This window comes from Anser brachyrhynchus (assembly GCF_964034855.1).
Source record: "Anser brachyrhynchus genome assembly, chromosome: 27".
NCBI lineage: Eukaryota > Metazoa > Chordata > Aves > Anseriformes > Anatidae > Anser > Anser brachyrhynchus.
The window spans coordinates 2,889,882-2,914,565 of record NC_137720.1 but is presented as its reverse complement, the minus strand read 5'-3'; the positions used below and the strand labels follow the sequence as shown (position 1 = coordinate 2,914,565).

Genomic DNA, 24,684 nt, shown 5'->3' with positions numbered 1-24,684 from the left:
CTGCTTTGGTGCACGGCCGCAGCCAGAAGGTCCACGCCGGTTTCGGGCACAGACTCTGCGAGAGCAGCTGTGACGCCCCACCGCGCCGCCTGCTTACCCACGGGCACGGCTGGGCGCCCTCAGGGGGCGCACGCTTGGCACCTGCAGGGCAAACGAACGTGCCCGGACGGACAAACTCACGCGAGTCAGCAAAGCAAAGCTAAATACTGCCATGAAATTCAAGGACGGAGGTTCAGCATCAGCCTAGGTGTAACCGCACGGGCTGTGCGATGTCTCTTACACGGACCTGGTCTCACCAGGTGTTTCCGGCAATACTGGTGACTGTGCCTGGTATATTCAACTTTACGGTGTTGGAAAACAAGATGATTTATAGCGTGGTGAAAACAGTATCGAAATGCCGCAGTGCCACGGGGTTTGAAATAGCAGCTACCTGCGCCATTTCCCTGGGAAGGTGAATACATCTTCCATAGGTTTATTTGTTAAATTAGAACACAGGCACATTATATAAGTGAAAAGCTTCATGAGTTGGATTTCAAATGTTGCAGTTAGCACCGCCCTACGTTGCAAATGTGCTGATTATATTCTAGGGTGTAAATTCATGGAACAGTATTACCTGAAGCCTTTAAGTGACACGTAGGTCCCCTTCAAAGTTAAAGGTTCTCAAATTGGATTCAACTACGCCTCTTTTTTGAAAAGGTAAGTACAGGCTGCTTCCTCAGTACGCATTTGAAACCAAAATGCTGATTAGTTTTTGCAGTGTTTTAAGGATCACACACAGAAGCAAAAAGGTATGACCTAGAGACAGCCACAAGCGCATTCCAACCACCTGCTCTAACACCAGCTCTGACGCTCTGTTCTCCGTCCATTGCTCCAAGCAGTTCTCTCACCACTTGCTGCCTCAGTTTCCCCTTCCCGAAGAGCAAGGCAGGAGCAGGTCACCGCGCATCTGCAAGTTCTTTGCAGTTTGCACGTTTCTGTGTATTCACGCCCCTGCCACAGGTGCGATCGGAGCTCACGGAGGGTGTCAGAGCTGATTTAAACCGCCCAGCTCGGGCACCAGGAACATTTCAGCAAGGTGGGACAGCCGCTGCCAAGTCCCTGGGGCAAACGTGCCCTTGTCTCTGCGCTGGCCATAGCTGGCCACTGCCTAACCCGGCCAGCCACTGCCCAGCTGACACCAGTGCTTCCCGTGCATTATCACAAAGAAACTCTGAAAAAAATGTGCGTGGTCACAGGGCAGTCTCTGCCCCACGGACGCTGGAGGGATTTGCTGATACTCCAAAGACAAGACAGCAGCATGCCACAAAGCGCTGCAGGTGAGCACAGGGGCACACGCTGGCTGAAGGACAGGGGCGGCAGGGGACAGTGAAGGTTTTCCACCTGCAGGGAGAGGCCAAATTCAGGCCAGGGCAGTTGCAGGCTAACCGCCCCCCCCTCCAGACCAGACAGCGCAGTTTTTGTACATAGACACAACCACGTTCTGACAAAATGTTTTTCTGGTTTACTTATCAGGGGTTAGGCGACATTCAGAGAAGGATCCGCGCGCACACCTAGCCATTTAGCAAGGCACAGCCAAGGCAGCGTCTGTACCTAGTTAAACTTATAGAATATAACCTTATCCAGGCTGTAAAAAAAACCCTAAATGTAAAGCCTAACCAAAGCCATCAAGAGGAGAAAAAGATGCGAAAAACTTCCCGTGACACCAGTTAGAGCTTCCTAAAATGCAGCACAGGGGTTAAAAGGAGAGAAAGGAAAGGTGTTCAGAGCCAGGGGAGAAAACTTAGATTTCAACATCTTAACTGAGTTCATTGGGTTTACACCGTCGCATTAGGCTGCAAATCAATTTCCTGTCTCATTAAGAATCCCCCACATGTAATTGCTCTGAGCATTTACTTTAGGGATTAACTTACAGGGATGAGTTAAGTGCCTGCTTTCTGCTCTCAGCACTGTGATGGCTCACTAAGGGAAGTCATCTCATTTCACAGGGTCCGCCTTACTTCTTGGCAGCAAAACCAACCTCACGAGGATGCTGCGAGGAGTAAGCAACACGGGTGAAGCGTTCTGAGACTCCCAAACGAGCGGAGCTAAACGGTTCTGATTTATTTGTATTTAACACACAATAACCTACCTGATGCTACTGAAGTCACAGACTGAGCGTTGCATTCATGGCTTTAGGTTGTCTGGGCTAAATTCAGCACTGGGCTATGTGGGTTTGAATCAGGAACAGCTCAGATGTAGATCAGGATAGACTTAAATGTTGTGCCGGGAACGGGAGATGCTCCACGCCTTTCATGCCTTCACCCACGTCAGTTAATGCCTGGGGGTTCGCAACCTGACCTGCTCTGAACATGCAAAGCTCTCCCCCATCCGCACGAGCCCTCTGCTGGGAATATTTTAATCCAACGCCACTAAACACGGACAGGGCAGTTTTCTTCTCTGTAACTTTGTTGTACGCTATTTTTTTAAGAAAAAACAAAGGGGGAACACTGTAAGCATACTGTATTTACTGTAATTATGGTTATTTATTGGCTACGGTAGCACGCAGTTCATAAATAAAGACCTTCAGAGACTTTAGACAACTCCTGGAGTCTGGAGTGCTTGTGTCCAGCTGTAAATGCGTCGGGTACCTCGCTTGCTCAGGAGTCCCCCCGGCCCTGGAGTATTTTCCTGACTGCCCATTGCACGCACTCACACAAACAAGGAGCCCAGCGAGACCCCATCCACGTGGAGCTGAACTCCTCAGCAAAAGTTAATTCAATTAAGATACAGTAAACTCTAACTCTATCCCGTGACAACGATAACTAATGGAAAGAGGAGAGACTGTCCTTGGGGCAAGGAACTGAGGTTACTGAGGGTCTGGTTAAATACATCAACGTAACGTGCTTTACCTGGCTGTATTCCAACGGCTAGAAAGCCACGCTGGAAAACTCTAGTCAGAAATCCCATGCAGCTTATTAGCAAAAAGGGTAATTGATTTTCGAAATAACTTGCCAAAAGAGCTTCATCATCAATAGCAGCCTTTACACCAAGACTGGAGATCTTCCAGGAAAGATATCCACGAGATCAGCCACGAGCTAGCAGGCTCACAAAGGTTCACTTACATTACCGAAAATAATTTCCATCATTGCAGGAGGCACTGCATGAAATCACCTGGTCTACGTTATGTCAGATTAACTCATCACAGTCATCCCTTCTGGCCTTAAAAAAATCCATTAGCTTCCTTCCACCTTCAGGAAGGGTGCCAAGAGATCAACCGGAGCAGCCGTGCGAGGTGCAGGCCTGCGGTCCCCGCTGGAGTTGTGCTGAGGAGTGGACAGGGGAGAAGGGGGCTCAGCAGCACCAGCCGTAGGAGATGTCACCCAAACCCCTTCCCTCAGCCCATCCGGGACGCATTTGCTTTTATGCAGCCTGTAAAGCAATTACCACATTTAACCATTTCCATTTACAGGCTATAACCCTATAAAACAGCTCACAAAAAAAGACAAGGAATACACTTTAGAGTAAAGCGCCGCAGATCCAAGTCTCATCTTTGGAACAAAGGCAGAAGGGCCCCCTTCAGCAAAAACACCGTAAATAACCCCAACTGCTCCCCCGAAGCTGGCTTGTAGGCTGCCAGCTCCAAGGATTTCCGAGGCTGTCGAGAGAGCACCGTTACTGCCCAGCCCCAGGCAGACCCAGAGCCCCCTCCAGCACCAGCTCTCCCCACAGCACCCCCGGGCGCACGACGGCTGCAGCAGGATGGGCGGCCGGGAGCCACCGCGAGCCCCAAGGGATGGCGAGGAGGAAGAAGGGGAAGACGGTAGGGAGTACGGCGAGGAGGATGGTGCAGAGCAGCCCCTTCTTTTCCAAGGAGCCCCAGCTGCCCCAGGGGGAGGTGCCACATAACAAGGCGATCGCAGGGAGGGCAGGATGAGGCCCCAGGAGGCCGGGCTCAGCTGCGCTCTGGCCCCTCGCAGGCTCCTGCCCCTCTGCCCCATGCTGCGCGGAGCCGCGGGCGAGCCGCTCGGCGCTGGAGCCCCGTAATTAGCTCTGGGAGTTCGGCAGCAAAGGGGCTTTGTAAAGGGCAGGGAAGCGTCATTAAAGCACCCAGCAGGGAGCGGCCGGGACGGAGATGAATCGCTCCCCGCTCCGTCCTCTGCGAGGGCACTTCTGCTTTCTCAAGAGCCATCATTAAATGCCACCGCGCGTCACGCGGCTGAGCAGAAATGTGTCCGCCCTGACCAGCAGGAGGGTCCCGAACAGGAGGGTCCTTCGGCAACGCGAGCACGCCGTGCCGCACCGATGCTGGCTGAAGGGTGCTGTGAGCACCACTTACACCCACCCCTCCCAGCTCTTCCCACGGAGCCAGACCGAGCTGCACGCTGTAACCCCACCACCAGCTGCATTTAAGAACCACCCTGGTTTTTCTAGGAGCACCTGTGTGTTTGCAGAAAGGCTCCCCGCACGGCTCGCAGGCATTACGGCTGCAGCCGCTGCGAGGACAGCCCTTGCTACGGGATTTGGGCAGGCCCGGGCCCAGCAGAGGGGTTTTTGTAGGCAGAAATACCGAGGGGAAATAGTTCGCTGCCTTTCTGTGACACCTGAAGTCTGAGAGCTGCATCCCAGCAGATCACTGAACTGCTGCAGGCAACTGCAGGACCACACAGGACAAGTACCAGAGATCAGCGTGCAGAGAACGGGAGCCCAGACGTTGCCTTGGTGTAAAAGCAGCATATGGGGGTTGTTTTTCTCTTTGCTGCCATTCAAATTCCAGCAGTTAGGGCAATCTAGTTATTCAATTTAGATAAGCTTCAGTAGCTAACAGCAATTTAAACAGCTGCCTATGCCTCACCATTCTGTTATTACCTCGTTCTTTCCAAGTGCTAATTCCATTAGCAAATTGACTTCCTCCCTCACACAATCTGTCTGGCTTTAGTATGTACAATACTAATTGCTTCCTAATACCTAGGACCATCAGCAGGCAGCAGAAGTCTGTACCACAAAAAAATCTCTGGCTGGGAACTGGCAGCAAGCAGGGTTTGGTTCGCATGCAGCCTCTGCAGCCCTCTCCTCCAGGTGAGGCAGACAAGCAATTGCTGAAATGGTGGAGGAAGAAGTTCGGGCACTGTATTACAAAGTCAGGGCAGGGAAAGACATTTTTCTACAATTCAGACAGTTTGGGAAGAACAGATTTGGTGACTCAGAAAACGTGCAGAGCATGGGAGAAGACAGAAAGACACGTAGGGAGGAGGAGAGAGTGTTGTTTCAAAGGGCCCTTGCTTCAGCTGCTTCCTCCCTGTCCATCTGAGCTCCCCTTTCCCCCTCTGTAACCCCTTACCCCCACAGCACAGCCTGCTCTCCCTTCCTTCCTCTCCATCCCCCAGCAGACCTGCTAAAGCAAACATTAGGAAAACCACTTCAGATTGTAAAATGCAAACACATAACAAAGTACCATTTCAAACAGCAGCCACATCAGGAAAAGGCCTCATTCCACCCTTCCTGATGCTGGAGCCGCACTCTCCATCACTGCCTTCCATCTTTAAATCAACTTAAAAAAATACATTCATCTTCCCTGCTCCCCTGGGCCAAAAAAAAAAAAAAAGGAAGGATGCAATAAAAAGATGAAGGACCCTTTGGGCTCCCACTCTGACCTCCTCAGCTAAGCAGTGAGAAAATGGATTGTCCTGGACCTTTCATGTAATCTCTCTGCATTTCTAAAACACAGCTGCCCACAGGACGCAAGCCCCGCATTTACATTACAAAGCGCAAGGAGACCCTTCCAGAGGGGTCAGCTTCTCTTTGTTGGCTTTAACCATTAGCTCCCGAACCGAGCACAAGCCTGTTCCTGCTACACGGGGCTCTTCCGCACCGAGGGGACCCCACAGCCTCCTCTCTCCTACCACGAGCATCCCCAGCTTACAAAGTTGTTACCCATTTCTTCCTATTTAGTAAGCAAAAAGAGCTCTCTAAATCATGTTTAGAGAAGGTGCCCGCTTCAGTTTTTATTAACTGTTTGTATTCTTGCCCAGATATATTTAAAAGGTGCAAGGGTCCCTTTGCAGGGATATCCAGGGATGCGAGCCATGGGCCCCCGCCACCAAGAAAGCCATCGACAGGAGAGATCCGGACTGGATGAATGCAGCCAGGCTCCCCAGGGCGTCTGAAGCATGAGTGTACAGCGGGCAGGTTGCTGCTGCTGCTGCTTTTTACAGGTTTGGGAAAGAGAATTCCTCGGGGGTGAGAAGACGGCACAACGAGAAGAGCCAAAATCCAGGTCTCGCTTGTACACAGAGCCAGCTCAAACGGTGGTGTTAAATCTGAGTCAACGCATTTCACCCTGCTTGGAAGCGGCTCGCCATATTTTTATTTCAGCTGACAAGAAATACATTTCAAGATAAAAGAAACCGGTTAACCTACAGCAGGTATCAACAGGGAAGTTTAACGGTAGATCAGTGCAAATCGTGGAGTTGCTGTAATAATTTTTTCACGTTGACCTTATGAGCACACTTGAGATGCAAAGATATGATTTCATCTCTTATCTCTGCAGCACAATGAGGAAGCGAGTAAAAGCCCAACTACCTCGATCTGTTCCCCGAATTAGGGAGATGTTGCTGAGCAGGAGAGCCACCAGCTTCAGGGATGGGGGAGCTCCGCCAGGGAGGAGGAATTCTGCATTGAAAACCATAAATCAGTGAGTATCGAACGGACTCGTTGCAATCTGCTGCCCTTCTAACCAGGTCACTGGGAAAGATGCCTCCAGAGCCAGCTTACAGGAGGTCCTAGAGAGAGTCCAGAGCGCTGGAGACCACGCTACAGTGGAAATGCACAAAGAGAAGCCTGCCCACAAGCTTCCCCCAAACATCTCATGCCGCAACCCAGACGGACTTTGGAGCAGGGGATGAGCGATGCCACATGGAACAAAACTGCAGCAAATCACGTTTAGATCTCTGCCTGGACTGGTATGTACGTGTTACTGGAGATAGAGAGACATCCCCTAAAAAGCAGCAGTGCCATAGCATGCAAAGCACATCATCAACCCACACTTCTCCAAACTGGATTTCCAATAGCAGCAGCTACTGACCTTAAAGCAGCCTGAGCTAGCTGCTGCCTAGGTCCTGGTTCTGTGCTTTGGCCATTCAGTTAAAAAATACGTGTACAGGTAACCCTCAGCATGCCCAGCACAGCCCCAGCCCCTCTCACTGGCTGGGGAGGAACCTGTGTATCTGTTTGGTTTCCCTGCAGGGCTTTCTTTGATGACTTGCTGCCGCAGGACTGCAACAGCGATGAGGAATCCAGTTACGTGCCCAGTGAGAACCAAGGAGCAGAACCAGCCAGAGGTGTGTGCCCACCACCAAGCATCCCTGATGGCCCCAAAGAGCTTAAAACTCCTCGTCAGGCGCATCGCTCCAGGAGCCCCATCAGCTTGCTGCAGGACACGGCTGCTGCAGAGCGCCTCGGCGACCCGGCCGGAGCGTCAGCAAATGCAGAGAGCTGCAGAGAAAGCCCAGAGGGCAAAGCAGGGCTAACGGGAACAGACGGAGGCTGCCGAAGGGAGCGAGCGGTCCTCGCAGAAGCAACGCAAGAACGGCTGCTAAAGGACAGGGCCTGGAGAGGCACAGAAGAAGGCAGCGGGCTGACCACAGATGAGGACACCCCCAGCGAGCTCGGGACTCGGAAATCCTGGAGGAAGGCTCAGAGAGAGCAGCGCGTGCTTCTGGCCAGGGAACAGAAACAGAAGAAAGAGTTGCAGAGCCAGAAGGAACAGCGGAGCGAGGACAAAGCCAGCGCCGAGCACAGAAGAAACTTCAGTATTGCAGGGCTGAGTCGGAGGAAACTGATGAGGAACAGAAGCAAGAAAATCTTGGACAACTGGATCACCATCCAGGAGCTTCTGAGCCTTAGGAACAGGTTGCTAGATGTTCTGCTGTATGTTTTCATACAGCCCCTTGCTGTCTGTCCCAGCGGTGTAGCAACCCACCCGTGCCTTCCCCGAGGGTCACCCCAGATGGCAAGAGGGGACCAGGCATCTTCCCAAGGGCTCCCACGTGCCCCCCAGAGCCAAGCTACTAAAAAGAGAGGCACCTTCTGTCCCTGCTGAATGGCTCCCTTCATGTTTACAGACTTCTGCAGCGGTTGTGCCCACTGAAGTCCTCCCACAGAAGCAGGGAGCTTGGCAGAGCTACAAACTGAGAACTCAAGCCGGATCGTGGGCTTGCTTCTCCACTCAGACACGGCCAGGCAGCCCCGTGCTCCACAGCTCATTGTCTCGATAAACTTATTAGCTACTTAATCATACCTGAAGATTTGGCTCACTGCATTTCAGTTTGATTTTTTTTCCTTACACAGGAGGCTCTGCAAACGAGGTATTTCCTTGTATACCCAACTCTTTTGACATTAAAGCATTTTTTTGTTCTGGCAGAAAGAAAAAAAAGTAGTACGCTTTGATCTTAAATAGTAGAGCTGTATCATTATTTTCCACAGAATTGGATGTGCTATGCATTCCTGTACTTTAGTTCATAGAAAAAAGGAAATGGACTTAGTAAATATAGTTGTTTACTCTAAAATTGAGGCAGGAACTAGAAAGAGAATGCACTTAATAGGTCCCTCAGTGGATTCTGCGACCAAGAGGGAAACAGTACTCCCTACTGAGTTGCTGCATGTTTTATCCTTATTAGTCACCAGGAAAAATGAAAGATCCACAAGCCCACTGAACTCTTCCCTCTCCTCCCCCTTTAAAGATTTTTAGGAGTGAGCTCAGCTCGGAGCTGTGATTAAAAACACCCCGTTATGTTCCCAAGCAGCCGTGCTCAAACTGAAGATTTGCTTGTGCTACCTACTGCTCCCTGCCTTGCTGTTCTAAACTACAAAGGAGAGTGGAAGCTCCCAGCTCTCACTTGATACTCGTTTCCTGAGCTCCAGCGGCAAGAGACAAACATCCGTAGAGACAGCAGGCAGCGGTGGCTCACCTCGTCCCTGCACACCCAGCTCCCGAGGGTGGACTGCTTGGGTTTGATGGGGACAGCAGGCAGTCTGGAAACCACGTTTCCGGGCCCAGCTGCTGCATCCTCGCTTCTTTGCGCCTCTTGCTGGAGAACACCACCTACCAAAGCCAGCCACCTGGGTCAGCCCGCATCGCCGCAGTTCTGGGCAAGGCAGAAGAAATAACAAGGCAGAAGCAGGATGCCAAGTTATCAGCTACAAAACAAACAAAGCAACTAGAGGTAAAAATAAAGCCTAGTCAGAGGAGTATCGGGCAGTTTTCTGTGGCTCAGTGTCCTCTTAACTTCTGTCTGGACCATTCCAGGGGTAGAGCACATCAGGCATCCTTTCACACCACGTAGGGAACAAGAGCCTTGCCCCACCTGGGGACACTGCCTGCGCTACACCACTAAGACCCACGCTTCGGTGCTAACTTACCAATTGTTTTGTTAAGCTTCAGTCTGGTAACAGACAAACTGCCAAATTAACAAACCTCACCATGAAAAGCTGCGTCGACACTAATATTGCTGTATTTGTTACCACAAACAAGACAGAGAACAGCAATTGCATTAAAACTCAGGTTATGTCTCTGCATCATTTCTTCTCAAAGTCTTCTGCAAAGAGCGGAGAGCTGCTCTCAGTAAGAGAACTCCTATCACTCCGCTTCCAATTCCTATCAGGGATTTATAAAATGATTTTCTTTGCCAGAAGTGTTGCTGCTGCTGCACTTCTGTGTGGGTGTCGTTTCCTTTGATTCCTTCCTCCTCGTTTGCTGCTAGCTTCTGCTCGTGAGTCAAGGACTTCTGAAAGTTCAGATCCACTAAGTCATTTCGGATCACTCTGACCCCGAAGTAGACCCTCTTGATGACCCTGAACGTCTTCAGCATCCGCACATCACAGCGGTAAGTCCCCGCGTCCGACTCCCTGGTGGGGGAAAACCGGACAACATAACCGGGGTTTCTGAAAGGTCCGAACAGGACGTCGTTCATGGTGATGAGGCCTGGGGCGAGCCTCCACGTGTAGGTATAGGCTCGGCTAACGAAGTCGACCGTGTCCGAGCTCAGGCAGCTGAACGCGAACGGTTTGCCCACCGGGACGGTGAAGTGGAGCAACCCACAGCCCCAGGTGGTGAGGCAGGGAGACCTGCGCAGGGTGCAGCTCCTCCTCTCTCCGGCCGGAGTGATCTCGCACATCTCCTCCAGCTTGAAGCCCAGCCCGCAGGTGACGCTGCAGGACGTGGCGTTCACAGCGACTTTAGCTACCACTGACTTCAGCTCTGCCGGGATGGTGACTTTTTGAAAGGAGACTGCCAGTGGAAGGTAGAAAGCACAAGACAGCATCCCAAGGATGCATCCGTTCCCTAAGGTCTTCATGTCAAGTTATCAATCAGATGTGCTACTCTCTAAAGCCGTATAAATTCAGCAGTAAAAAAATAATAAGAATAAAATAAATCACTCTTTGTAAGCCTTCATACTTAGTATTTCTGAAATGCCACCAGCATCATCTTTAAGACCTAACCCTTCCATTAGGAAATATCCTCTAACGAGACAGGCTTGAAGTGTAACACTGCTAAAGAAGATGCAGCACATCGCTGTGTCGGTCAGAATGAATCCCGAGTTCTGGGTCTCGGAGCAGAATGTTTAAGTTCGCCTTATCCGGCAACTGGGATCTATCTGACTAGTTAAAAAAGATGAAGTCCTCCCTCCATCTCCATAAGATTTTACATGCTCTTTTAATGAATTTCCACTGTATTGTTCCATTTTAATTTTCTCATAAGGCTATAAAACAATATAAGTAATAATTATTGGAACTTTTAAAATAGCACTGTTCAGTGCGAGGAAATCATCATGACTTAGGTAGCACCTGCGGTTTTATCACATGTGCACATCCCAAAAATCCAAGGCAATGCCCAAGTGACCAAGACCATGAAAACGAGATTTTGACTTCAGTGCCATCACACTACCCAGGGATCAAAGGCCAGGTGAACAGGGTTGTATCCCTGATGCCATCCATCTCTACACAGGGCTCAGCAAAGCTGCTCTGTGAGCTCACGTTCCCAGGTGACGATGTCACAGACGGGCTCTGCCTGGGATTCAACAGCGCTGACCTCAGGGCATCTCCTGAGCCCCATCCGCTGCGTCACGTACAGCCACTGACTCCAAAGAGCGATCTCAGAGCCAAAATCTCCACGTTCAGTTTATGAATTTGTAAAACCAAAATCCCCTGTACGCTGTCATGGCTGGAGGGCGCATAAAGAGGAAACATCCCAACGTAATTCACCAAGTATTCAAGCGTCCCAAAAGAAAAATGTGCTACTAAAGAAGTTCTCCTTGAAAAAAGTCAAAGTTGTATCTTTTGATGCAGTAATTGAACTACAGTCAAGCCAGTTCAATAATAATTGTCTCCCTGCCAGCAATTGAATTACGGATTGCAGAAAGGGTTAGATTGCCATGTTCTCCAACAGCTTTGCTAACAAATATCCTTGCTTCTAAACACCCCTTAATTTATTAAAATGATAACTCTGGAAGATCTAATACAGTTATGTTTCACATCCAGTTACGCCGGCTACCCGCGGTACGCTTTGTGCTCAGCTCCCCTTTCAGCACAGCTGTCCCAGAGGTGCACTCAGGTATACAGCGCTTTTTATTACACTAGAGATTTACTACTGCAACCAAATGCCACATTAAAGAAAAAAAGAAAAAAAAAAACAAAATCTAAACAAAAGGAACACAACACACCAGCTGTGGTAAAGGTACAACACATTTGCATTTGCACCAGAGCTGTGTTGTGGGATTCCTAGCCACTGTCACAATAAAAACGATCAGGAAACATGGAAAAGCCAAGACTTAACCATTGACTTTAGGAAATAAAACATACATCTTTATTTACAGACACAAAAACTAACATCACTGCTTTGTGCTACCAGCAAGCCAGTATCTGACAAATACTGTACAAAACTACACATACCAAAAAAAAATAAAATAAAAGATGGAAGAAAATAAACCAAGGACATATACACTGTACAAGGAAGTTTTAACAGAAATGAAGGCTGGAGTCTGTGGCAAATAATATGCTTGAAAATAATCTAGAGAACCATTGCCTGTGCATCTTTGAAAGCTTGTGAGCTCAGCCACGCCACATTTGGGTGGATTTGACATGACAGCGTTCTAGAAAAGACGTAAATTGTCCTATAAGCAGAAAGAACAAAGAAAACTAATACTGTACACGTGGGAACAGATTTCATTAAGCAGACCACTGTACCAAAGCCGGAAATGAAAATACCAGTTTTAAAAAATCCTTCCGATTTAAAATGTCTCCTCTCTTCTCGTGCTTCTATCTCATGCTACTCCTGCACACTTCCGACTGTAAATTAACACATCTCGTTATGACTCCTCTTCTTGGCTTTTAATGTCTGCAGTATACTTTGAAAATTTAAATACATAGAGATATCTCAATAATTACAACTAGGGAAAAAAATGAAGTAATTGCATAGGAACCATAAAAGTCACTACAAAACAAGGGGCATTAGGAATGAAAGCTTTCTTTTAACAAGCTGTTGGTCTAGTGCAGAAGGATCAGGCTGTAGGTACTGGATAGAGAAAGCGTCTCTTGCCATTCCCACAAAAAAAACATTACAAATGTCATTAAGAAATAAAAGGTTGAAGTACAGCTGGGAAGAAGCTGCGAGCATTCATCGTTCTTCTATTCTTGATCCAGAAGTGGAAAAGAAATAAAACAAAAGATCGTTTAAAAAATTCGAGTTCCATATGTTTTGTTTTTTTACACGATCACATTGTTACTCATTTCATCTTTAAGTCTTGGAAAGATTACTGAAAAAATACAGTTTCAGTTAGGATAAATATTGGTTCTGCTTCTTCTGTAACTGCTAGCATACACCAGCAAAGGAGGAAACCAATTGTTTCTGGTAGTACATCTTAAAGGAAAGAAACAGAATAAAAACACTTGCAAGGACGGAAAGAAACTGCCAACACAGCTTTTCATATTACAGTCTAGATGAAAGCATATAAACCGAGTATTTTATCTACAGCTACTTTCCTTTGTTCCTTTTCCCACAAGCAGAGTTATCCTTCATGTCTAAAATATCCACTCTATGAAGATTCATTTTTTGTGGACTTGAGAGGGTGTCTTGATTCTTCACGTTACGTCTCTATCCACTTGAGATGAAATCGAACCTGGCACATAATCAGTAGCAGTGTTTCACTAGGCATGTCAGCATAGAAGACATCGCACTGAACTAACGGAAAAGCTGAGAAGGTAATGCAGCTAGCAGAGAAGGACCTGCAACTCGCTGAAAGGAAAGTGAACAGCAAAGAAAGGGAAGTCTGTAGGATACAAAGCCATATGGTATCAGGAATAAACACCATACACTTTAGGTACTCTTCAATCCAGGAACAAAAAAAATTACTTTAAAAAAAGGTTGACAAGCTCTGGAGTGGCAATGTGTTGGGTACCAGCTCAGTTGAGAAATAGTGATATATGACAACACAAAGGCAGTCCAATTAAGTCTCTTTGCAAATTGCATGACCTGAGAGTCAGCATCTTACACTGTTCGATGAAGAGGCAATTAAGGAAGAATGAAGGCCATTTCCTCTTCAATATTCATTTCTTATAAAAGTCACTCCCTGAATCCATGAACAATCAGGCTGCTGTATTATAGTCAGTCCATTCTGACTGAGCATTTCATCTGTTTTCCATATTATGGTGCCAATATAGGAAAGAACAGGGGAAGATAAGGAAGAATGTCTTCATAACAATTCTGAGATTGCACCACCTGCTAAAGAGATCAAAGACAGGTGAAAAATAAATCATCAGGCTCAAACAGGTGTTACCAGAAACCAGAGACCACCAAATGTTGCAAACATTTCCAGAAAAAAAAAAAAGACCAAGATTTTCTAGATAAAGCTATTCTTTCCAGAACGAGATATAACCAACAAGATAGTACCTATGACAAATTGAGATCTTCAGTATTTCTGTATTTGCATTTGAGATCACGTGCATAGGCATGGACAAGGTGGCTAAGAACCTCTGAGCTTTTATTCCACAGAGGAACAAGCAAACTTACCTGGTGGAAAATTTTTGGATTCATCAACCCCAAAATCTCAGAGCAGAAACACAACTGAAAAGAACGTGTTTCACTTCATTTGGGGTTAAATCAGAATGCTGCATGATTTTGTTCTAAGACCATAAAATAGATCAAGCTTCCCAGTTTGTCTTTACTGAAATCTGATTTTGACACATCTGCTTTAACACTAGGACATTGACTGCCGGGCTGCACAGCGCAGCCACAGAGACAGCCTGCAGCAGGCTCCAGGTCCCAGCCACACAGCTTGCAGAAGACGCTGTATTACGGCAATTCAGACAACAGCTGCCAGAGAAAAAACGCTCATTGAGAGGCTGGTTTAGGGACTGATCACTCACATCAGAAAGCAACAGCACAAGGAACTAGCAGAACTGACAGCTTCATGCAAGAGACACAGAGAAGCCAGTCTGGCTCCAGCACTGCAAGCAGAAGGCCACTTCAGTTTGAAAACACGCATTTGCGAGTGGTGGAACATTGGCAGACCCAAGAAAAAATTGGCTGCCCAAAACAGAAGTTATAAGCGCAAGCCATAAAGAGAACAAAGGAAGACAGACATGAACTTCGTGAGAAGACGACTGCGAGCTTTGAGAGATCCAAATGATGTTTTTTTTTTTTAGTGGACTGTTACTTTCATCATACGACTCATACAGACGCTTCCAATACTAACTGGTGGGACCTACTGCATGATCTGTTTGGTCAATGGTACTGTATAAGGGAGCACAGTAACAGATGCTACTGAGACAGAAGTCCACCGTAGCAATATTGATTATTTGCTATGATTATTTGCATCCAAAGCTCAGCAGCAGCAGCAAGTAAAAATGCACAGTTGTCTCTTAAAGCAAGTCAGACTGTAAGTATCGCACAGAAAACTATAAGCAAAGCCACACAAAAATCCTCCCAAATATGATTTCCAATTATGTGCAAAAAAAAAAAAAAACAGGTGCCTGTCTAGAATCTTGCTTCATTTGAAATATGTTAGAGGAAATGGGAGTAATGTTTTCCTACAGCTCTATAGAGCAGATTGATGCAACAACGATTTATGCAACGATTACAAGCTGCCAGGAAGAAGACACTGAGATCTGTCTAGAATGATAGACCAAGCAAATTAGTAAAGAGTGATAAGAAAGTTACAGAAACGTACACCTTGGGAAAAAAAAAGGAAAAACATACCTGCTATTTAAACCATTTCTCTGAAAGTGATTACACACGGTTCTCTGAAGTGCTTATACAGCTCCTTAAATATGGATAAGTTAAGATATTCAGCTTTTTTTTTTTGGAAACAATTAACCACTGAAATTTGTTTGGGAAGCCACATTCTTAAGTTTCCAGTGCACGATCCTCTCTTTTTTATGTCCTTTTGCATATGGCCATGTTAATTAGCAGAGTGATAAAAGAAAGCAATCAACAGGCTTGCTGATGAAGGGTTATATTCATCTGGTCTTCAGACTAGACTTGCCCACCCAGCATGGCACAATAGAGAAGTCAGGATGTTTAACAGATGCCAGCAGGCATCTGAGAATCTGTACTGACCCAGGCAATTCCTTCTTACTGTACTTCTAAGCACACTGGATTGCCCCTAATGACCTGAGAAATCGAGAGAGAACTGCCCTGCCTGGTAACCCCGACACTAGAACCTAATCTGTACTGCTCAGGCTACAAACAAGGCCTAATGATATTCTCGGCTATCTGTTTCACTTCTTGATTTTGTAAGGGGCAATGTGAAAAGATTAAATAGAAGCCCAGAAAACATTCACCATGTTTTGCCACTTATAGACAGGTTTCTTTTATCACATCCCTTTTTTCTGCACACAGCAGTTATCAGTACTAGTACAAGCAACGTAACAGGAGCAGAGCAGGAAGGACAATGAGCAAGGTGGGTAACGTAGGACCAGCAGTGAGGGAAGGAAGGAGTTAAAAAACAAAAATCAACTCTGTGCAGTCTAAAATCCACAGCAGCAGCTGCTGAGTTCAAGGAAATGCAAAATTTGATATATCAATTACATCGTATCTTTGAATCCGTTTATGTATCAGCCCTGAGTTCTCTGCGGAGCCCACATCATTTAATCCAAACATGTACTTCCTTTGCTACTCCTGAATGAACTTCTCCCAAATATGCTCAAGTAACAAATGAGACAGATGGGAAACACTGTCACCAGCTGGGCCCTAACGAAGGTGACTGCAAGGCTTGTTCTAGAGTAAGCAACCAACAAAACACCATTTAAAAAAACGTAGAAAGGGCCAACAAAACCTGTCGTCTTTTACAGCATATGTGCTTTCCGGAATTTAACTAAGGCTATTGCATAGCTATGTATGTAAAACTCAGCTCCTGATTTCTATCTTCGGGTCCACTGATCAAACAGGCAATGCTCAATCTTTTACTACACTCCTTTAAGCAACATAACACTTCGCCTAGTGGAAAGTCACAGGTGTGTATTTTGGCAGAGACCATTTATAACAATAATCTAGTTCAGACAGGAAACGGAAAACCCCAGTTACGAGGTCATTTAGCTGAGTCCCAGAGAAGAGGGAAATAAAACCTTTCCTAAGTTAGCAGGCAGTATTTCTAACCCTCAAAACAAAGTTTTTGATATCTGTTTCATTTCCTAGTTCTGCTTACGGAATTTTTTTGTTCATTACACCATTGATAGCACAAAATACCAGTTTAAGCTTCTGAACCCTTCACTATTTACATTTTTGCTGTCAAAATCTACCCAGCCAAACTGAGCACAGTTATTGTGAATGTAAGAATTGACAGAAGTTAACAAAAAGACTGAAGTCATCACAAGATATCTTGCTTTTGAAATAGTGCTCCATCTCTATCAAAAACCCTACATGCTCATTATATCCAACACCACATGCATGGATATCAGTTTTACTAAAAATATCAAAAGCCTTTCCACAAAGAAAGTGTAAAATTTTGCCTGTCCTTGACAGCAGCTAAACATTTAGTGAGCAGGTGCCATTTGGGAAGATAAAATGCTATGACTATATTAAGTCAGGGTCTGTACAAAGCAAGGCCACCAAGCAAGCAACGACGCTCACAGTGTCCTTACCTGTCAAAGGCTGTCCCAGCTCCGCCTGCACTTTACCCTTCGCTGCTCCTTCCAGAGGTAAAGCACCTCTGTCCCCTTTGTAGAGTTTCGGTTTAAATGGAGAATCTTTGTCTTTACCTTTTGATCCTTTAGGCCTGCCTGCTTGCTTCTTCTTGGATTTACCATCTCCCTTCACACCCAGCAGCGGATGGACTTCTGTGGAAAGCAATGTGTTACCAAGATGAGTTACCGTTAGGACACTGAAATCATGTTAAAATACAAACAACATTAAAAACTAGTTTCAGGATGCCTGTTCTCATTTCTAGTTTGCAAAAGGCCAGCAAACTTTGCAGAGTAGGTGGCCATTAATCATTGTTGTGAGAAGTAACTTCACAGAAAAGACAATCAACAAGCGGCCACCTAGTATTCTGACTAGGCAAAGCTAAAAACTATGTCAGATGCAAAATAGGCACTAAAACAACGGCAGCTTCTAATCACCATCATTAGGTACTCCTTGTAGTTCAATGTTGGTGGTTTTGGGCTTCTTCTTTGGTGCCTGAGGTCCATCAGAGGAGGACTGCCTCTTCTTCTCAGAACCTATTCCCTCATCGCTTAAAGAACTCTGAACAGCATCAGGGGGAGGCCCATAGGGGTTTTCTTCTGGATCTTCCACTTCAGGAGCAATGGGTAAGTAAAGCAGAGCCTTGGAGTCCTCCAGTTCTTCATCACTATGAAAGAAAAAAGTAGGCTCTCATTTAAAACTAGTGCCCTTTAACACCTTCACGTTCACAAACCAAGACCTGCCTCTGCAAGGAGCAGTCGTATATCCATCCTGTGTAGTTGATCAAGGCATTTGGCAGCTTGAGAACTCTCTACAAATATCTGATACCTCAACCAAAGACATTAAGGAGGAAAGTGGAAATGCTGTGACGACGAGGCTTGTCATTCTTAGAGGGAGAGCATGCCACATGAGCGTCACAGTCAAATACTGCCAATTGTTTTCCTATGCAAGACTGATGGTAATTAACAGGGGACTCTGGGACAGAGAGAAGAAAAAAAATATGACACTCTTGACTGTTTCTCAGAGATGCACTGAGTATTAAAAGAATGAGAAACAAAGGGACATGGCTCATCTTGGCCTCATTTCTTTCATCTTCCTCACCCAGAGCGATTAACTACTGAAACGTACACCTTGTTTGTGCTGCAACTGCATGAAATGTAGCAATCCATACACAAAGATGCACCTTAGCCCCTGCAAATAGCTCTTCACACAAGTAACTCTTTCTATCCAATACAGGAAAGACATAAAAAATATATGTGGGGAGCGCTGCATATCTTAGTGATACATTTTGTATTCATACTTTAAACAAAATTATTCTTTTACCTGCTACAGAAGGCAGCAATGGGATCCACGCTAGTTACATCCACTTCTTCATCTTCCGCAGCATCAGCACCTAAGAATCAGGGGAAAAAAGAATTAAAGACAACAGTGAAAAGAACAAATTACTTAGAATTTGTTTTAATGCTTTGTTGCCACAAGCCAATATTACACTTTAATATTAGAAAGTGCTAGAGAAAAAGTAATCTAAATGTGTGAAGTACTGCAAAGCCTGGTAGCGAGGAGAGCTCTGTGGTGTGCTGGGAAAAATCCTTACTTCTTTCTATAGTAACGTTAGCCTTTTCCAGTACACAAATTTTTGGCACCACCAAGCGGCCAAGTTGTGCTGCTATTGATTCAAATTCAGCATCGCTTCTGGTCAGAGCAAGCCCAGACAACCACGGGTCAATTTGCTACTGCCTTTGACTGAAAACACAACGGAAAGGGGAGGTTTTGTTAAGCAAATACGGCATGTCAATTAGGAGGAATCACACTGACTGTCGATTTACATATCTTCACTTATCCGCTGCTATTTTGCCATTTACTACCCACGTATACTACTGTGACCACTAATTTTTATTATGATCATATATTTGGACTATGAATGATTTGATAACAGCTGAACTGCTGACCACACCTTTGCTACGCAGGAACACAGTTTAGGAGTTACCTGTCTGTTCTGGTTCACTCTTATCCTCATCTTCAATGTCAAACTCGGACTCTCTCTCTTCATATTCTACATTCTCATCCAGTTCTTTGAAGTCAGGCGCAAAGGCACTCCAGTTTTCCTAAACCACGAATTCAAGATGAATTTTACTTTACGCAAAGTAACAGCAACCACAGCAAGGACTCGTGCAATTACAATCTGATGCTGCCTTAAAGTCCCCCAAGCCATGTGCAAGATCACAAAAGTAATGGCTCAGTCAGATCAAGAATCATATGCCAAATAGGAACTGCATGAATCAGCTCCTATATGACCATACTCCTTAGATATTGCAATGTATGTTGTTACCCCTAAAACCAAACTTGTATGTTAGTATTATCCACTGCAGGTTTGGCACACATGCTCCGATTTCCTATACTTAACACACACAGAAGGACACCATCCCTGCATAAAATGTCCCTGTGACTTAACACAAAGCTTAACTAGTTCAGCAGCTGAAGTGTACGCACCCTCCCCACATTCAACTAGATGGCAAACATCTTTCAAGTCAGGCAGGTGAAGCTAGAGAGCTTGCTGAATTGGGATTCAATAAAGGATTTCAACACACATTCAGTCTGCTAGGATGGTAACCACCATGGAATTCTCTTAAGGAAATAATCTAAAATGCTTACCACTTGATTCTGAGCCCATATTGATACAACACCACTGGAAATGGAAGCTATGATTGGCCGGACAGGGTGCCACTAGGTTTATGTGAAAAGAGAAAAGAGGAGCTTAATTGGTAAACGGAACTAAGAAAGCTTAGTTTGCAAAATAACAAGGAATTCAGCAATAGTGGGCAGTGTTCTTACTGCTACATCCAGGAGCAGCTCTCCTCTGGTCCCATGAAGGATTTTCACTAGGTTTCCAATGCTTTTCTCCCAGATGTATAGAGCATGCTGTCGTGCCGAACCTGCTACTATATATTCGCCATCACCAGAGAAACAACACTTCTTCCATGGGGTCCTGCACGCAAAGGAAAAAATTCAAGAGAGGCAATTAAACAACAGCACAACATGGAGGACGGAGGACTGTTCTCCATACCGAGAACTTATATCCTTCCATCCACAAATAACATTTACATTTCAATCAAATTGTGACTCACAAGTTTCAAATAAAAACACCTGTCCATTACACCAAACAAAATACTGAGTTACCCTTTGTGCAGATGCTCCCATTAGTACAGAACACACAAAACGCAAACTTTTCAAGACAGACTTTCACCCGTTCTGCTGCCTCTTACCTGTTCACTAAATCCTGCAGCTTCTGCATCGGCTCAGGCTCCCCATCTCGGCCACAGGTTAAAATTTCACGGCCATCATACACCCTGATTATCCTGTCAGCTGTGTTTATCAAAAAGCAGCTGTAGGAAAGATTGGACAAAGCATGTATTGCATTAAAAAAAAAAAAAAAAGAAAAGAAAGAGTCAGAATATGTTTCATGAAATAATTGTGGCAGTTCTTAAGACCTTGTATAGTCAGTAGCTTTCAGCTCATCTTTAAAGGTAGCACTTGATAAAGGAAATAACTCACCTTCCTTTCCGGGCAAATTCAATTGATTTAATAGCTGTGGTGTTGCTGGTTCCAGTTGTCACTCTGAAGGAAGCAACAAGATCCTGAGTGTCTGTTTTTAAGACCAAGATCTGAAGATTAAGGAAACAGAAGGCAATCAGTGTCTTCATTATGACTCACTCCACTTTCGGTACCTTTCACACCTGCTACTAACCCTGAAAACAGAAGCCTCAGCAATCTACACAGGAATAGTTGGGGCTCTGCAACTGTAGTTTTTACTACAGTTTCTGCGACACTTCTGCGACATTAACATTGGTTTATTTACACTGGAAAAGGATCCAACAAATACAGTCAAAGACAACAGGAACACAAAAGGCCTAACTCAGACAAAGATTCATATGCTACAGATCTTCAAAGATGAAACAGGAAGGTGAAGATGATCGTGTCAACATCATATCAACTACTCAAGAGACATTGAGGAAGCCTTACTTGTATATTAAAGCAAAGAACGTAGCCTAGAGACATTAAGCATCTCAATAAAGACAGGAAATAATCTAAGATACTGCACCCAGTGCCTCTTACTACAGTCTCACCTTCCCCTTGGCATTGCCTGTATAAATGTATTCCCCTCGCCTGTCAAAGGAGGCCACAACGTTGAGATCAGAATCATCATCCACGGGCAGAACAACGTGCTTGGAGTCTGACAGGGTTAGCATCACCGGCGCAGACTTCATGGGACAAACCAGAACTCTGTTTCTGCAAAGCAGTAAAGGAAGAATTAATAGTTTGTTCTCCAAAAAAGTTCTCTCATTTAGAAATATAAAAAAAAAAATCTCAAGTATATTGTAGTATAACCCTGTGTTTTCTCTAGTGTTACACTGCAAAATGACGTTTAGCTGGTATCTTCTTTCATTTCCTTTCCTTTTCTGGAAGCTTCTCTACGTTTATAAAGTTAACTTATAAACTCAACAAGACATTTCTACGCACAATTCTAAGTACTGTGAATAATTCTCACGTTTACTCTACTCCCTTCTTGATACTTTCATAATAAAAAGAGCCACAACAAATCCAATCACATAAAGAAGACATGCTGAAAGCATCTACTTCACAAAACACGGTAAAGTATTTTGATAATCATTAATTTTACCCAAAGGAGAGCATTCAAACTCTTTTTCGCAGGACTTACTGGTCTCGAGGGTGGTACTGAACTTTCAAGATAGGCGAAGGAAATCGAAATCTCTGGTCGCAGTCTCCAGAGAGCACATCCCACTGTGACACAATGTTGTCGGTTGAAGCACTCACTAATTTGTGACCATCTCGACTCCAGCTACAGTGACAAGAGGGAATTCAAGTAGGAGTTACTCCTTAAATGCATAAAATGTGTCCACCAATAGTCACGTAAAATTATCAGACCTAATTATCAGGTTCAGCTACAGAACTGTTTGCGTGAGAACAAGTTGTGAACTCTTAACAGCCCCAAACTTGTTAGACATACTGTATTTTCAAACTATTTTAAAGGGAAACATCCTAAAATGCAACTCTGTATCCCACAACGTGCTGCATTTCAGAGGCTAACAGGAACAGGTATCCAGAGCAGTCAGGCTATCACAGCACCTGATCCCCAGCAAACACAGACACAGGCAAATTCTAACAAAAAGGAGAGCAGCCTTTCGCACCTGGTAGCTCCTGAGGTGGTGGTTATTAGCTCAGAGAGCAGTAAGCATGCAGTTACAGCCTTCTGAAAAAAAACATAAGCCCTCTCTCACCACAAGGAGCAGACGGGGTGAATGTGGGCGCTGATGATCTTGGCGATGCCCCTGGTCAGGAAGTCCCAGATGACGATGCGCCCATCATTGCAGCCCACGGCGAGCAGCGTGCCCCAGCGGTTGAAGGTGCAGGTCAGGGCCATGCTGATGCAGTCCAGCGTGCCATCAGCCTCCTGCGGGGAAGGAGCAGTCAGGGTCTGGCTGAATGCTGCTGGCAGCAGGATGGGGACAGGGACAAGGGGTGTAGGAGAGGGAGCACTTACCTCGGGGTAGTTCTGCCCGAAGGATTCTGCAATAAAATGCAAAAACAGCACCAGAGTCAGAGAATCATTAGGGTTGGAAAAGCCCTCCAGGATCATCAGGTCCAACTACCCCTACCACCACTGTCACCCCCAAGCACCACGTCCAACCTTCCCTTGAACACCCCCAGGGACGGTGACTCCACCACCTCCCTGGGCAACCCCTCCCAAGGCCTGACCGCTCTTTCTGAGCAGAAACGTCTCCTCACTCCCAACCTGAACCTCCCCTGGCGCAGCTTGAGGCCATTCCCTCTGGTCCTATCCCTGGTTATCTGCGAGAAGAGGCCGACCTCCAGCTCCCCACACCCTCCTCTCAGGCAGTTGCAGAGCGCAGTGAGCTCTGCCCTGAGCCTCCCCTTCCCCAGCCCAACCCTCCCCAGCCGCTCCTCACAGGACTTGCGCCCCCGGCCCTCCACCAGCCCCGCAGCCCTTCTCGGGACGCCCTCCAGGCCCTCCACGTCCTGGTGCTGAGGGGCCCAGAGCCGAGCACGGGGCTCCATCACCCCCCTGCCCCCCTCCCGGTACCGGCCGGGACCCCGTTGGCCTTCCCGGCCCCCTGGGCCCGGGTCTCCGCGGCCCGACCCAGCCCGGCCCTGCCCCCCCCGCCGGCCCCGCCCCCGGCGGCCGCACCGAGCAGCTCCAGGTTCATCGCGGCGCCGTCCCGCTCCCTCCGTCCCCGTCCCCGTAGGACCCCTCCGGGGGCCTCCGCGCCTCGCCTCGCCGCCCCGCCGTTCGCCTGACGGATCGCAGCTCCCTTCCTCCGCCGGATCCCGCGGTTCCCCTCCCTCCCGCTCCGTTCGGCCCGGGGAGGCCTCGACCGGCGGCGGCCGGGTGGCGGTGTCTCCGTTCCGCCCCGTTTTGCGGCGGCGGGGCGGGGGCGGCGCTCAGGCAGCGCGGCGGGCAGCCCGGCGGGGGCGCACCCAGGAAGGTTCCGGGGGGGCGCCGCGGCCGCGGCCCGAAGGTTCCGGGGGGCGCCGCCGGCGGCTCGGGCCGGGCGGGGTGGGGGGGGCGTGAAAGGAGCGGCTTCACCGCGGGTGTAAAGAAATGAAGGGTGACAGGAAATAAAAAAATAGTAAAAACACAACGGTTTCGGTGTCGGTCGTGATGGTTATTGTACTTTTTTTTTTTTTTTTCCACACGCAGCAGGCTCGTTACGTTTTCCTCACGTGTTCCTTTCCCCGTCAGGGCCGGGCCGCACAAACACAAAATAAAACGCGAAATAAAACAAAATAAAACGCGAAATAAAACACGAAATAAAGGCTCGGCCCCACGCTCGCCGCCGTCACGGCCCTGCCAGGAGCAGCCGGACCAGCCCCGGGGAGCTGCGAGCCCCGAGCAGGGCCCTGGGACATGGGGGGAGCTCCGCAGCCCCACGGCGAGCCCTTAGGGGGAGTAATTAACCCTCCTAATTAAGGTGGGTTGGGGCATTCGGCCCTGTTCTGCAGGTGTGGGGGTACAACGGTGCCACAGCTTGCCACAGCCACCTCCACAGGCCACCCAGTGCCCCCAGCTCCCCCTGAAAGCCCCCCAGTGTCCTCTCGGCTGCCCTTTCTTATTTATCAGGGTTTTCTTATTTATCGGGGTTTTCTCCCAGCTCACCTCTCCACAGGTTGTGTCTGCAAGGGAAGGCTGAGAAGTGGGCTAGGGAATCCCAAAATGTAGAGCAAGTTCCAGCACCTTTCCCTCAGTACTTGCACCTGGAGCCTGCCTCCTCACCCACCTGGCGCTGTACGCCTCACAGCGACCTTTGTAAACACAGTGATTTTGTTATATTTTCCCTAAAATCTTTGGCCTGAGCTCCCCTTTAAGCAGGGCAGGCCTAGAGGCAGGGAGTTACTGCTCCCAGCAGTCAGCCCCAGGTGCTGGGAGTTTGCTTTTGTTTAAGTGACAGGAACAGCTCCCATGCACAACAGGAGCCTGCTGAGGCAGGGGCACA

General features: G+C 47.2%; 2 protein-coding genes across 8 annotated transcripts in view; both read right to left on the bottom strand.

Moving 5' to 3' along the window:
• Positions 1 to 11,593, bottom strand: part of TMEM81 (transmembrane protein 81) — an 80,144-nt gene extending 68,551 nt beyond the window's left edge. Inside the window, exon 1 of the mRNA XM_080568822.1 lies at positions 8,946 to 11,593. Within this exon, the coding sequence (XP_080424948.1) occupies positions 9,540 to 10,331 (792 nt within the window). The 5' untranslated portion in view covers positions 10,332 to 11,593 and the 3' untranslated portion in view covers positions 8,946 to 9,539. The remainder of the gene's footprint in view (positions 1 to 8,945) is intronic.
• A 223-nt stretch (positions 11,594 to 11,816) lies between these two features.
• Positions 11,817 to 23,683, bottom strand: RBBP5 (RB binding protein 5, histone lysine methyltransferase complex subunit). Of its 7 annotated transcripts, none has more exons than XM_080568816.1 (14): positions 23,379 to 23,683; positions 22,713 to 22,738; positions 22,450 to 22,622; positions 21,870 to 22,010; positions 21,277 to 21,439; positions 20,705 to 20,814; positions 20,416 to 20,535; positions 19,985 to 20,138; positions 19,805 to 19,876; positions 19,140 to 19,257; positions 18,476 to 18,545; positions 17,590 to 17,819; positions 17,113 to 17,307; positions 11,817 to 13,750 (listed from the first exon to the last, which is right to left on the bottom strand). In XM_080568816.1, exons 1-14 carry the CDS (start codon positions 23,395 to 23,397, stop codon positions 13,725 to 13,727), a joined length of 1,617 nt encoding a protein of 538 aa, XP_080424942.1. In that variant the 5' UTR covers positions 23,398 to 23,683; the 3' UTR covers positions 11,817 to 13,724. The 7 variants fall into 7 exon arrangements, with proteins under 7 accessions (XP_080424942.1, XP_080424945.1, XP_080424946.1 ...); XM_080568819.1 differs by having other exon boundaries at positions 11,817 to 13,753; positions 17,230 to 17,307; XM_080568820.1 differs by having other exon boundaries at positions 17,230 to 17,307.
• Between the last annotated feature and the right edge of the window lie 1,001 nt (positions 23,684 to 24,684).

Coding starts and splice junctions, on each gene's coding strand:
- RBBP5 (XM_080568815.1), bottom strand. Junction 22,623..22,712: donor TCGGGCAGAACTACCCCGAG/GTAAGTGCTCCC, acceptor CCTTCCCCGCAG/GAGGCTGATGGCACGCTGGA. Junction 17,820..18,475: donor ATTGCTGCCTTCTGTAGCAG/GTAAAAGAATAA, acceptor TTTCTTTCATAG/TGATGAAGAACTGGAGGACT.